This window comes from Panthera tigris, chromosome C2, assembly GCF_018350195.1.
Source record: "Panthera tigris isolate Pti1 chromosome C2, P.tigris_Pti1_mat1.1, whole genome shotgun sequence".
NCBI classification, from domain to species: domain Eukaryota; kingdom Metazoa; phylum Chordata; class Mammalia; order Carnivora; family Felidae; genus Panthera; species Panthera tigris.
In genome coordinates this window covers 142,304,990-142,318,960 of record NC_056668.1, presented here as the reverse complement: position 1 = coordinate 142,318,960, position 13,971 = coordinate 142,304,990, and the positions used below count along the sequence as shown (strand labels likewise).

The following is a 13,971-nucleotide window of genomic DNA, read 5'->3' as shown; positions in this document are numbered from 1 at the left end:
TAAACCTTGAAACATCCAAAACATTTTAAAGCTTAAGATTACTTTTTTGGTGTATTTTCTGCAGAATGTATGTTTTATGAGTCACAAAACCTTTTTGAATTACTGATTTGTTACTATTTACTGAGTACCTACTATGTCCTGGGCAGTGTTCTAGACACTGGTGATAATGGCAGTGAACAAGGAAAAGTCCCTGCCCCTCACTGAGGGTTATATTTTAGTAGAGTGTTTTCAAGTCAGATGTATCCAAAAGTTAAATTTAAAAAAAAAAAAAAAAAAAAAAAGACAAAAAAAACACCTACATTGAAATGCTAAGGCTCTGATGTGCAAATACACATTTTAAATTTACCAATTTAAACCTTAGTTTTCTCCACATGCACGTGAACTTGAGTACATATCCAGTAAATTAAATACCCTGAATTAATTTTTTAGGCTTTTTACCTGGACCAGAAATATTTATGTGATTGAAGTAGTAATTTTAAAAGTAATTAAAATTATTCAATTCGCTACTGAGTCTAAGCACAGCATACTGGATTCATAGTAAAGGGTATTTGAGGACTTACGGTTTATATTGTAATTGCCTTCCTGGTATTTCTGACACTTGCCTTTAAGATTTATAATGTAGATACTAACTGATAGAATTGCTTATGCATATTTTCTTGAATGGACTGTTAGGTTTTATTAATTTTTATTGTATATTTTCTTGTACATTTGTGTCTGAAATTACATTTACTCATATAAAATCATTTGCCTGCAGTCTTGTCAGTATATAGTCCATAAAATACAGATGTTTATGTGTCTTTTAACGTAACGAGATCTGCCTTTCCTCTGTCGGTGGATGAGATTAAATGAGTGTATCTTCTGTAATTTGTATCGTGATTTAGCTAGGATATTAATTTCTGTTGACAAAACACTAGGCACCAGCAGTTTTATGTAGCCCATAGATTTAGTTTGAACTAGCTAGAAGCCTCTAGTGTACAGTTTGACGAGTTTCATCTCACCTATTTAGGCTTTTTGGTGGTTTGATACTTGACATCAAAAGGAAAGCACCTTTTTTCTTGAGTGACTTCAAGGATGCATTAAGTCTACAGTGCCTGGCCTCGATTCTTTTCCTATACTGTGCCTGTATGTCTCCTGTAATCACTTTTGGAGGGCTGCTTGGAGAAGCTACAGAAGGCAGAATAGTGAGTACAAAGATTGGTAGTGGCCAGGCTCTTAGCTCTTCAGAGGCAAGTGTCTGTGTGCATTTGTCTCACTATTCCTACTTTTATTTGAAGAGTCTACCCACAGCATGATTAACCTGTCCCAAAGCAGACTTCCCCCAAGGGTAATTGCTATGGAAAACATGGGGAAGCCATTTGAGCAGGAGAAGATGCACAGTTGAGGTAAAAAAAAAAAAAAAAAAAAAAAAAAAAAAAAAAAAAAAAAAAAAAAAAAAAAAGAAAAAAGAAAAAAAAAAGAAAGAAAACAAGAAAAAGAAAAAGAAAAAAAAAAGTTGATCCTGGCCTGCTGGATGAATGGTTTTATAAACTGAGTAAAAGGCTTGTATTGTCTTTGTTGTGGGGTGTGGGGAAGGGTTGGTGGTGGGAGACAAATTGAACTGGTTCTGGGTGGGTCAAGGGTGGGTGAATTTATCAGTGGGGCTACTTCATATCCTGTAAGGCATCATGGGATTAGTTAGAGCCCTGGGATTAATGTTAACTCATCAGCCCTGGTGCGTAGGCCCAGACTAGATAAGTAGCCTTTGCAAGTTGTAGAAAAATGGTGGATTTCTAGTGTTGTTTATTTTGCTGTTACTAAATTTGTGTAAAAGTAGTCAACGTTTTAATTGGAAAGTGTAACTGAAAACTGCATCCATATTTTGATATGACTAAAATGAAAGTTTTTATGACTTTTTGTTCTTGGTAATGCTGTATGAGGGGCTGTGGGAGGCATGATAAGAGTATCCAGTGCCTTGTAAAATGTTGAAAAAGACTTTTTTGTTTGTTTATTTAAATTTTAATGGAATTTAAATGAGATGATTTGCAGTTCTTAAGTGTATTTTATTTAATTACATTTGCTCTTAGGAGGAAATTCATTTTTTTCCAGATAAAAGGTAAAAAAAATAGCCAGAAGCTAATTGATCATTATTCAGTTAAACTATTTCATGATCTGAACGTGAGACAAATTTGACAACTAAAATTTCCTTTGAACTCAATTTATTCTTGGTTATTTAGATTGTTTTACCCCTCAATCATTTTATCAAGGAAATCTGTTTTTAATAAGTTGCTTTTTATGTGTTGTTGCAAAATATACATGTAACTCTGCTGGTCCCCCTGGAAATGTGTCTTACCTGTTACCATCATGGAAACAATGCTGCTTTGCTTTTGGACTTTCCTGCACTGCCTGCCTTTCTCATCCTGCTGTTTAATATACCCTGTGCCTGTGATGGTGCTGTAGGCATCGGGGGGACATAGACAAGTGTCAGATGAGCATGTGTCTTCTGTCCTCAAGGCTCCTAACAAGACAAGAAGATACGGTAGTGTGTACCTAGGGCGTCATGGTGTGCTGTGGCACATGTGAATGAGATCGGGGGGAGCTGTAGCAGGTGGAAGGACCACAGTGAGAAATTCGGAGTATTACCGAGGAAAGTGATACAGAGATGATGCGTTTGTTTTCAGGTGCTTTGTTGGAACGTCAAGTAGGAGGTACGGTTCCAGAGTTTGTACAGTGGAACAAGTTTGTAAGGAGCAAGAATAAAGGTTGGGAATAGGTGACGGTGACAGGGGAGATCATTCATAGTGAGGGGAGAGGGAAAAGTACGGAGTTACGTTTGTGGACCGGAAGAGGAATGAGACTGCGGAGGAAAATGGCCCAGCAGATGAGACACAGCACCACCAGAACTTGAAAAGAGGAATCAGGATGATGTAAGTTTGCAAAAGCCAAACTAGAGGCTCTGAGAAAGAAGAAAGATTAGCATGGAGCGGTCACTGCTGTGCAGTGGAGAGGTACAGGGAAGACACTGGTAGGGCTTCTGGTGGGTAAGATGGAGACTTCTGATTGTGGCCAGAGGAAGGCAGTGTGGTAGGGCTCTGGTTTCTTAGGGAGAGAGACCGTTCTGCTTGGGAATGAACATAAAAACCATTTACAAATGAGGATAAGACTAGATCTGGGTGAAGGAACTAGTGAACGTGCCAGTAAAGGGCTTGGGAGAGGAGTGGCGGACAGAGTGGTAAAAGGAAGGGCTTCCTGGGACAGGTTCTGCCTTTTTAACACCATGTTGGGAAGGGAAGCTATTATTCTGTGCCTGTTTGCCCCCAGTTAGCATTTCTTTATTTGCCATCTGCTTGCTTCTCTTCTCGGTTTTTTGCTCTCTCTCGACACCATGTAGACATTTTTTTTTCTTTGCCTTGAGCTCTGCTTCAGTTCATTCCTAAATATGCGTATTCTGATTGAACCGTGTATTTTATAATGGCTTAGCAGTTAATACGGGCCCTTTGTTTTGGCTGACGGATGTGAGTTTGGTCCTATTTTATACTAATAGTTGAATAATACTTTTACTGCATACTGTTATTTTGTGATTTTGATTTTGGAAGATGCTGTTCTTGCTGCTGATGAGAATCTCTGCCATTTATTGAGTGCATTCTGTGTGTCAGCCGGTAGGCTGGCTAGGTGTTTTCTCAAACACCGCTTCATTAAGTTCCCCCGGCTCTTACCGCTCCTGCTGAAAAACGAGTAGGGTTGGGCTCGAAAAGTTTGAATAACGCCAGTGGCTTAGCATCTAGTAGTAAAGGGTCGTCTGCTCCAATCTGGTTCTGAAGCCCTGCTCTTCTGCTGCTGTGCTGCCTCCCACGTCCAGGCGGGGTGCTTCTCACGAGCTTCTTTTCCTTGCCTTTCCCAACGATGATGGGCTTTCCCCTTTCTTGATAGTGCGTTCCAGTTGACCTTGATGTTGTGAGTGATGAACTGTTCTTTTCTTTCTGATCCCTCCCCTGTGTCTAGTGGCATAGCCTGTACCCCTTATCATCTAATTAACTAATGAGTTAGGATGTCTTATTGGTAGAAGTTGACGTACTAGGTTTGATTTACACTTTCTTGAGTCTTTGATTTTCTTATTTTACCTTTTTTTTACCCAGCTTTAGTAGTCACATACTTCTTCATTGAATGGTTGCTCTGAGTTTTTAAAGGAGATATTCCATCTATTTTATGTTAAAAGCATTTTATTTTTGACGTCTATTGGTTAAGCCTATCATATAAGAGTAATTTCTTTGAAATGTGTCGAAAATTGCTCTTTAGAAATCGTTTTGCGACTGATAGGATCAGTTGTTAATTTCTGACTTACCTATCTGGAGGAGTCTTTTTTTGTAGCACACCATATCGAGTATTTAATGTTTCCTATTTTTTTAATGAATTATTTCAGACATATATAAAAGTATGCACAATAACAAGTGTATTTGTACTCCCTACAGACTTAAGAGGTAAAATACCCATAGATAGAGTTAGAATCTAGGCTTCTCTTCCATTTACTCCTCCCTCCTGCCTCCCACAATACTGAGTTTTGTATAAAGGTTGATTGCAAAAGCTCACTTTTAATATGAAAACAAAGCAGTTTTCCCTGTGTATTTAAGATGTATTTGTAATTGTCCATATTTAAAACAGAAATTTAAGAATCAAAAGTTGTGTCTGCTTTGTGTGTTTAACTACTTGATTTGTGTTTTTATTTTTCAGATGTCTTATGTGTATTTCAGTAGGTCAGAGATAATGTTTATGATGTATTACTTCTATTCATTTCTTTTTTCCTTAAACAGAGTGCAATAGAGTCTCTTTTTGGAGCATCATTAACTGGGATTGCCTATTCGTTGTTTGCTGGGCAACCTCTAACAATATTGGGGAGCACAGGTCCAGTTTTAGTGTTTGAAAAAATTTTATTTAAGTTCTGCAGGTACGTAATAGTTATTTACTTATCACATGTGTCTACGTATGTGTATAATTATATTGCTTATTAACTTTAGTTAAGTGCATTATATATTTAGTAGCTGAAAAAGACAGTATACATATTTTCAGTATTTGGGGGCTACTGTGTGGTTGACCCTACTCCCGTCCCTGCTATTGTACCTACCCCGTCACCGTGTGTATAAAATCAGTGCATTTGAGTCCTGGTCAACAAATCACTTGCGCAATAAAAATCCTTTGTGCTGGCAAAAGCATCAACCCAGCAAGAAGGAGTTAATCTAATTGTTGATTAGCTGGTATGTTGGTCTTTTAAAGGAATTTAAAAAAGAGGTGGATCTTGGAGGCTGTAGCTGACTTTGCCAATCAGGTCTATTTAGCAGAATGAATTTTAGCTGTCAGAGTGAGATGTCAGTTTCCATTGGCAGGGTTCACAGTGTGGGAATCAGTTCTGGGTACTGTAGCTGGTAGAGTTGGAATTTGACATGGCCAATACTATTCCTTTTGTGAGATAAATGCCATTGAATATTTTAGCCTGAAACCACTTGATCCTATTGAAATATCTGATTCATCTAACTCATCTTGTTCTGATTGCTTCTTCACTGAACAAGCTGATTCTGGTTCCAATCTGGCATGCCAGCTGCATAGACTAAGAGAGAATGCAATGACCTGAAGTGTTCTGGACTCTGTGGTCTTAAAGTAATTTCTTATTTGAAATTGAATTTAAAAAATGAAGTCACTTTCTGTGGCGATACTGGTGGCGGAGGAGATGTTAGTGATGGCTGTGGAGGGGACGGGGTGTGGTTACCATGTTAACGTAGAGCTTCCGGGTCTTTAGAGAGTCCCATGTAGTTCTGTAGACTGCACGTCTGTCTTCTACTCCTCAGAACTGATTTCTAAAGTGAGGTCTTTGTTTTTGAAATACTGATTGCCTAGCGGATTTTCACTGTAAATCTTTTATATAAGTAAGCTGTTATAATTCTGTTATCTTCAGTTGCAGCAGAGACATACCGAGGGCTTTCTTTAGTCATTATTGTTATTCTGTAATTTACTCTTTTGAGGAAGCTTATGTTTTTAGACTCTTGTTATTGCTTGTTGTGAAAATCTTAATTACAGATATACACTGCTGTGTGTGTATGTTGATCATGTCCACATTTTTTCCCTAAACAGAGATTATCAGCTTTCCTATCTGTCTTTAAGAACCAGTATCGGTCTGTGGACTTCCTTCTTGTGCATTGTTTTGGTTGCAACAGATGCGAGCAGCCTTGTGTGCTACATCACTCGATTTACAGAGGAGGCTTTTGCAGCTCTTATTTGCATCATATTCATCTACGAGGCTTTGGAGAAGCTCTTTCACTTAGGAGAAATATATGCATTTAATATGCACAACAACTTAGATAAACTGACCAGCTACTCGTAAGTGTTTCTCTTTTCCCCAATATTATTGGAATGTATTTTTTGCAGCAATGTCTGAGCCTAAAAGCATTTATTTTGCATGTGATGCTCATGGTATATCTAGCTGTAACTTACCCAACTAGCCATGTGGAGGTTGACTTGTTTGTTACAGATGAGACTTGACCGACGCACTCAGTAGGAACATAAATACAGTTGAACAAATTCAGTCATTTTTATTTCCCGAAACAACTTTCTCAAATGTGTGTATTTTTGGTCTTCTGTTTGAATTGGATCAGTCAATTTAAATGCAATTCTTTGGCAACTAAGCACTGTATATTTGAATCAAGCAATTTTGTTAGATCTTGTGTTCCATCTCGTATTCTGTAACCAAGTCCTGAATGTGGGACGCAGAGATTTTTATATTCCTCGTAGTTTGCATTTTCATTAACATTTTTGAAGTCTGATCATTTTTATTTGAAGTTATTTTTACGGTGTAATTTCAGCACACTCTGATGCTGTTTGGTGGACTGTTTGCTTTGTGATAAGAAAAGCATGAATTGAACATCTTTTAAGACTCTGGAATAAAATAGGATTTGAAAAGTGATCATGATAGTTACAGAAGGTTGACAAATATATTCAATTAAAAGTCTAACATATCTAGGTAGATGCCTGTATTTGCTGTCTGTAGCATATAGCATTTAGTATAAATGTGATCCTGCATTTGATTGACTTACAAGGAGAAAGTGGTTACCAAAATACTGGGGTACAACTGTGTAGTGCTGTTGCATAATTCATATCACATTTGACTTAGTTATTCATATCCTAGCCCCTTTTGTGTATGAAGAAACAGCCTCATGGAGGTTAAAACTTGCCTTGGGTCAAACACAGCTAGGAAATGATAGAGCATGGAATGAATCCAACGTCCAGCCTCTTGCCTCTTCTTAAACAGCTGATAATCTAATTGGGAATATTCCTGTGTGTTTCTCCTTTTTATTTTTTAAATCCACAGTTAGAGATTTCTTTGCTTGTGTGTGTGTGTGTGTGTGTGTGTGTGTGTGTGTGTGCGTGCGCGCGCGTTTCTAGTTTTTCTTTAGGCGAGTGAGTTCTGGGGATATAAACTGAACTTTCCGATCTCCTTATGACTTTCCTAGTTCTACCCTGATGAAAAATTGTTTTTCATTTATTTCTTTAAGAATGAAACTTAAGATCCCTAAAGGATGAGCATGAGTAGGTAGGGCTTGTCAGAGTACAAAGCGGAAATAGGAGTATCTCTGTATTGGGAGCTTCGTGCTTCGTTTATGTGTGCCTGGGGAGGCAGAGCTGCTCCCGTGGGGGTCAAGTAGGTAAGATTTAGTAGAGTGGCCTTACTAAATATGGTAGTATCTTGTCAGGTTTTAAAAGAAAATAGCGGGACGCCTGGGTGGCTCAGTCGGTTAAGCGGGTGACTTCGGCTCAGGTCATGATCTCTCGGTCCGTGAGTTTGAGCCCCGCGTCGGGCTCTGTCCTGACAGCTCAGAGCCTGGAGCCTGTTTCAGATTCTGTGTCTCCCTCTCTCTCTGACCCTCCCCCGTTCATGCTCTGTCTCTCTCTGTCTCAAAACTAAATAAACGTTAAAAGAAAATAGCACTGCCCCCCCCCCCCCGGAATACATCTAACAAGTTTCATTAAGATATTCTTTAAAATATCATTGTATTGATATTTGTATTTGTTACATTTTATGTATATAAGGCAAACCTCGTCCGTTCCATTGTTTCTGATGTGTTTTCACTTTGTAGTCTACATGCATTGCAACATGGGGAGAAAAGTTAGATTAAAAGCTGCCACATTGGGTGATTGATATAATACAATCTAAACATGAAATGTAGGATCTTAAAATTTTACCCTGTTCTCATTTCTCAGATGTGTATGTGTTGAACCCTCCAACCCTAGCAATGAAACCCTCAAGGTGTGGAAGGAAAAGAATTTAACAGCACATGATATTTCCTGGGAGAATCTCACTGTTTCTGTGAGTACATTATGAGATAAAGGATTTTGCAAATAATAACCTAGTTCTTTAGCTTTTTCTGAGTAGACCTACATTTTCTTCTTGATTAGTAGTTACGGTATGTTTTCAGAACACAGTGTTGTGTTGACTAGATAGGAGTTACCACATTTTTATGTATCACACAGTAGGCTGCAAAGAATGAACCTGGTAAGGGGGATAAAAAGGACTAAATATGACTTCCAAGGTACCATTATTAAAAAGATGTGAACATACTTCTGGTTTCTCATTCCACGTAGATTGATAAATTCATGGGAAGTGTTTGCTATGACTGTGGTTGCACATACTGGAGTTGGCAGTTTAGAACAGCCCACATCTTCTTGTCCTGCTTGCTCTGTATCAGTTTATCTGCTCCATGAACAGCTTATTTAGAAGATCCTGAGTGCTTTCCTCATACCTCAGTGTCAAACTAAACCTTGTTCAGAGACTTGTAGAGACTTGTAGACTTGTGGAGACTTGTAGAGACTAACGTAACTTAAGCACCTCAGGAAGGAAGAAGGACAAAAAACATGTAATGAGCACCTACTGTGTACTGAATACTATTACGTCTTCTTATATTCTGTTGGGGCATATTGTCCTAGCTGTAGAATATCTGTTTTGGGCACTTCCCAGATTGGCATTTGAGATTAAGTCATGAAGTGATTGTAGCAATATCAAAACCAAGATCCCCTGAGTTTCTGTGGTGCTTTTTATATCATATAAGCAATTTTATATAAGCAATTGTAGGCCATTTTTTTCTCACTAAATATAACTCCTAACTATATCATTGGAAGGATATCTGAAATTTTATCTCATTGATAATTTATGTCTCTATGGTCCAGTATAGTAGCCATTGGCCACATGTATCTATTTAAATTGAAGTTAAATACATTTAATTAAAGGTTCAATTCTCAGTTGCACTAGCCACATTTCAAGTGCTCGGTCACCTCGTGTGACTGCTGACTACTACGTTGGCCAGTGGAAACATCGAACCATCATCATAGGAAGTTCTGTTGGACACTGCTGACTTAAAGCATTATATATCAGTAATCAACTTAGATTCATGCTTGACTGCTTTATATTTAAAAAGTCATTTTTGCTACGAAAGAGGTAGAGTTAACAGAGTTGCTCAAATGAAAGTGATTTGTTTAAAAAAAAAATCTCATTCCATGGTGAATAGGAGGTCTTGATATTATAGATACAGGTCTTTTTGCTGTGTCTTAATATTCAAAAGGCCTGGGTTTTGTTTTGTTTTGTTTTGTTTTTGTACTTTTAGCTTTTATTTTTGTGAGTCATATTGTAAATTTGAGGCTTTACTCATTTCAGCACATAGAAATTGAGAATAATGGAACCTCAGACTATTTTTCTCTTGGTAAACCTGAGTTGTGTCGTTAAAACAAGTCTCATTAGAATATAAGTAAGAGAAAAAGGATGTTAGAGGCATATGTCCTTTTTAATCTCTGGTTGCCTTTGAGTTATTTTTTTTCCCCAAAAGGAAAATCTGGTCAAAATATTTCTATTATTGCATTTATATTATGCTGTATCATTAAGTTATTGATTTTTTAAAAAAGGAAATACTGTTTGAATGATTGATTTACCGCTCCTAGTCCCATGCTTTAATCCTGAGTCTTGAGTGAAGTCAGAAAAGCCCAACAACTTTTTATTCCTCATTTGAACTTGGCACTTTTGTTTTAAGTGACTTGTTTAGAAGTACGGGAAAGATAGTAAACTTGTGGACCATCAAGAATGCATACAAAGTATTCAGAAATTACTATTCACTCTGAAGCTTTCACTAAAGAGTAGGTGGAGTTGAAAGAAAGGACTGTGTGATGTAACTTGGCAAAATACTGTATTTTCGTTCAGTGATTTAAGATTCATATATTTTTCAAACTATAGCATCTCTGAACTCAGGGTGTGTCTTACGGTTGATGATGTGTTCAAGTTGACTTGGCAGTGTTTTTTCTTCCTAAGTAAAATATAAAATAATGGCATGTCTTCAGTCACTAGCATCTTAGAGTCAATAGAGTTCATTAGTAATTTATTACGTATCTGAGAATCTTATTCTCTCCTTTTTCTATTTTTTTCTCCTTCCCTCCCCCCACTCCCCCCAGGAATGTAAAACCTTTCATGGTGTGTTTGTAGGGTCAGCCTGTGGTCTTCATGGACCGTATATTCCAGATGTGCTCTTTTGGAGTGTCATCTTATTTTTCACAACATTTTTTCTGTCTTCATTCCTCAAGCAATTTAAGACCAAGCGGTATTTTCCTACCAAGGTAATTGGGATGTGATTTTGGAGTTCTGGTAATATTCATGTTTTTAGTTTTTGTTTCTCTGGTTTATTTCAAAACTGTAATAAATTGTTTGAGGTTAATACTTGATGTCAAATAGGTGTAAAGCAATTACTTCTAGAGAAAGATGTATATTACATGTCTGAACTAATAGTAAGAAGATCATGGTACCATGAGGGATGGTAGGTTAGTTGTGAAATGTGTCTTTTATCTTTTTGAAAATATACTAGAAATAAATGTACTTCATTGACACATTATCACTAATTAAAAACCTTATTGACACTTTCTAGTGGCATATTTTAATGTGAAAGATATGAATTATTTAGAAAGGACACACAGTTTTTCTGTGTTTATTTTAACTTGATCCTTTTAACATAGGTGCGATCGACAATCAGTGACTTTGCTGTATTTCTCACAATAGTAATAATGGTTGCAATTGACTACCTTGTAGGAGTTCCATCTCCTAAACTTCATGTTCCTGAAAAATTTGAGGTAAGGATTAAAACATTTGGTTATTTGTTACATGGGAATATTTTTTTAAAATGTTTGTTTATTTTTGAGAGAGAGAGAGGGACAGAGTGTAAGCAGGGGAGAGGCAGAGAGAGAGAAAGAGAGAGAGAGAGAGACAGAATCTGAAGCAGGCTCCAGGCTCTGAGCTGTCAGCACAGAGCCCAATGTGGGGCTCGAACCCATGAACCATGAGATCATCACCTGAGCTGAAGTCGGATGCTCAACCGACTGAGCCACCCAGGTGCCTCTTAAAGTGGGACACTTTATAGAAATATATATATATATTTCTCACATACATAAAAAATGACAAGATGAGAAGAGACAAATGAATCTACTTAGGAAACAGGCAAGAAGGTATCAAAGTTAGTCCCATGAGGGAAAATGAATGAAAATATTAATGGTAAATAGTTGGGAGTCATTTAAAAACTTTGACCCTGCAGTCATAGCTGGAGTTTGTGATGTGTTTTCCAGGCAGAAGAAACATTCTTCATTTCTTTATAAGGAAGTGACTCAAACTTGAATTTAAAAGTGTAACAAAGAGATTCTAGTTAAATTTCTAGAAGGGTGGTGAATCTGATAATGAAATGGAATTCTGCATGTATCGTTTTCCAGCAAAATCAGGAGAGAATCGAATGTATTCTTCAAGGAGAAAAATGATACTTAGCTGACCAGTTAGAAACCCTTTGCTTTTATCTGCAGACTGTAGTTATGTTGTACATAACAGACCACAAGTGTATTACAGCATCCAAGAATTGTTTCCCTGTCTAAGTAGGAGTTGGTAACTTTTGAATAGTTTCTGGGGTTTTCTTATAGTTGAGTATTTGTGTCACTGGTTATGTTTATATTTATAGCAAATTATATGACTTCTTTTAAAGATAGAAGGTTTAAAGGGGGTTAGAAATAAGGAATACAGTGAATATAATTCTGGTCTGTTTTTTCTTTCACTGGAGGAAAGAATTATTTTTAAAACGAGTGGCCTCCAAAGTATGAGTGCATGGGTGGAAAATGATCCGCTAAAATTATATAGAAGGTCTCCTTATATTTTTATTTAAAAATAAGAGGGGCGCCTGGGTGGCACAGTTGGTTAAGCATCCGACTTCAGCCAGGTCACGATCTCGCGGTCCGTGAGTTCGAGCCCCGCGTCAGGCTCTGGGCTGATGGCTCGGAGCCTGGAGCCTGTTTCGGATTCTGTGTCTCCCTCTTTCTCTGCCCTTCCCCCGTTCATGCTCTGTCTCTCTCTGTCCCAAAAATAAATAAAAAACGTTGAAAAAAAAATTAAAAAAATAAAAATAAAAATAAATTTAAAAAAATAAGAGAAAATTGGCTTTATAATATTTACTATATGAATTTTACTATGGAGCACCATTAGTAACATAACACATAGATGCGTATAGAGCCATTGGATATACTCAATTTTATTCAAATTTTTAAAATTTTGCTGTTGAAAGTATATAATAAAATTTGGATACCTTTGTTTAAAAGCATAGCTATTGAACCACTAAAGATTTTAGGCCTTAATTAAGAGATGAGTATATGGAACTCATTTTATTTTTACCAAGTCTTAGAAATAAATGTAACTATAATTTAATACTGGTTCGAAATATTGATGTAATTTCCTGCAATCCTGGGCACAGTGCCTTATTTTCATTCCTAAATATATTTTTTGTTATCTGTTCATTGATCTAGCTTTCCAGTAGCAAACTGATTTCAAGGGTCATAAGATGCATTGGGGAAATAAATCAAGGAACACTTAAGAATTGTGCGTTGTATAGGTAAAATATTTTTATTCAGGTACAGTATTGAATATTAAGCAGTTTAATGTGTATCAGTGTGGGAAAATTAGAATACCTGAATTTGAAAATATTGAATTTCCTCTATGTGTTGACAAATGTTTTCATGAAGAAAAAACAGGCTTAAGGTGAAGTTTAGGTAGTGAAAACACTTTTATTTATTTATTTATTTATTTATTTATTTATTTAAAAAAATTTTTTTTAACGTTTATTTATTTTTGAGACAGAGAGAGACAAAGCATGAACGGGGGAGGGTCAGAGAGAGGGAGACACAGAATCTGAAACAGGCTCCAGGCTCTGAGCTGTCAGCACAGAGCCTGACGTGGGGCTCGAACTCACAGACCGCGAGATCATGACCTGAGCCGAAGTCGGCCGCTTAACAGACTGAGCCACCCAGGCGCCCCTGAAAACACTTTTAGATTTCAACATATCCAGTGCCCTCCAAGAAAACTAAACTCTCTTAAGATCTTTTAAAATTTTTGTTATGAAACAGATGTTATGTTTCAGCATCAAAATGTATTTGTGTCTAATAAAGTGCCAGGTTTTTGTCAGTAGATGCTTTGGAAAAGTACGTCCTGAGGCCCCAGTTCTGATTTAGTACCGACCCTGCTGAGATCACTAGTCTGCAAGATCTTCAAAGCAGTTTAGTTTAGGGGTTGATCTAGGCAGTAGACGGACCTCACTTTATTTGAAGTAGGTTAGGAGCCTGTTGAAGTGACACTCTGCTTCACTTACCTATTTGCCTATAACAAACTTCCCCAAACATTAAGCCTTTAAAATAACAATCCCTCATTTGTTCATAAATCTGTGGCACTTGGTACTTAAACCTGGTAGGGTAGAGTTGGGTCTCTTGGTTTGGGATCTTTTGTGTGGCTGCAGTCATCCCCTGCCTTGATGGGGCAATATACTCCATTCAGATGGCTGAAACAGCTGGGGTAGTTGGCTCCCATCTCTCTCTCACTTTATTGTATCTCATCCTCAAGAAGACTTATCCAGGCTTACTCAACAGCTTGATCTCAGGCTTCCAAGAGAGTTAGAGAAG

General features: G+C 37.3%; 1 protein-coding gene across 5 annotated transcripts in view; it reads left to right on the top strand.

The window, feature by feature from the left end:
- The window catches only part of SLC4A7 (solute carrier family 4 member 7), a 111,693-nt gene that overhangs the window by 76,146 nt on the left and 21,576 nt on the right, over nucleotides 1-13,971 (top strand). For all 5 annotated transcript variants that reach the window (XM_042956780.1, XM_042956778.1, XM_042956777.1 and 2 more), the window contains 6 exons: nucleotides 1,007-1,181; nucleotides 4,785-4,918; nucleotides 6,097-6,342; nucleotides 8,221-8,326; nucleotides 10,453-10,614; nucleotides 11,008-11,121. In XM_042956780.1, coding sequence (XP_042812714.1) covers nucleotides 1,007-1,181; nucleotides 4,785-4,918; nucleotides 6,097-6,342; nucleotides 8,221-8,326; nucleotides 10,453-10,614; nucleotides 11,008-11,121 — 937 coding nt within the window. The remainder of the gene's footprint in view (nucleotides 1-1,006; nucleotides 1,182-4,784; nucleotides 4,919-6,096; nucleotides 6,343-8,220; nucleotides 8,327-10,452; nucleotides 10,615-11,007; nucleotides 11,122-13,971) is intronic.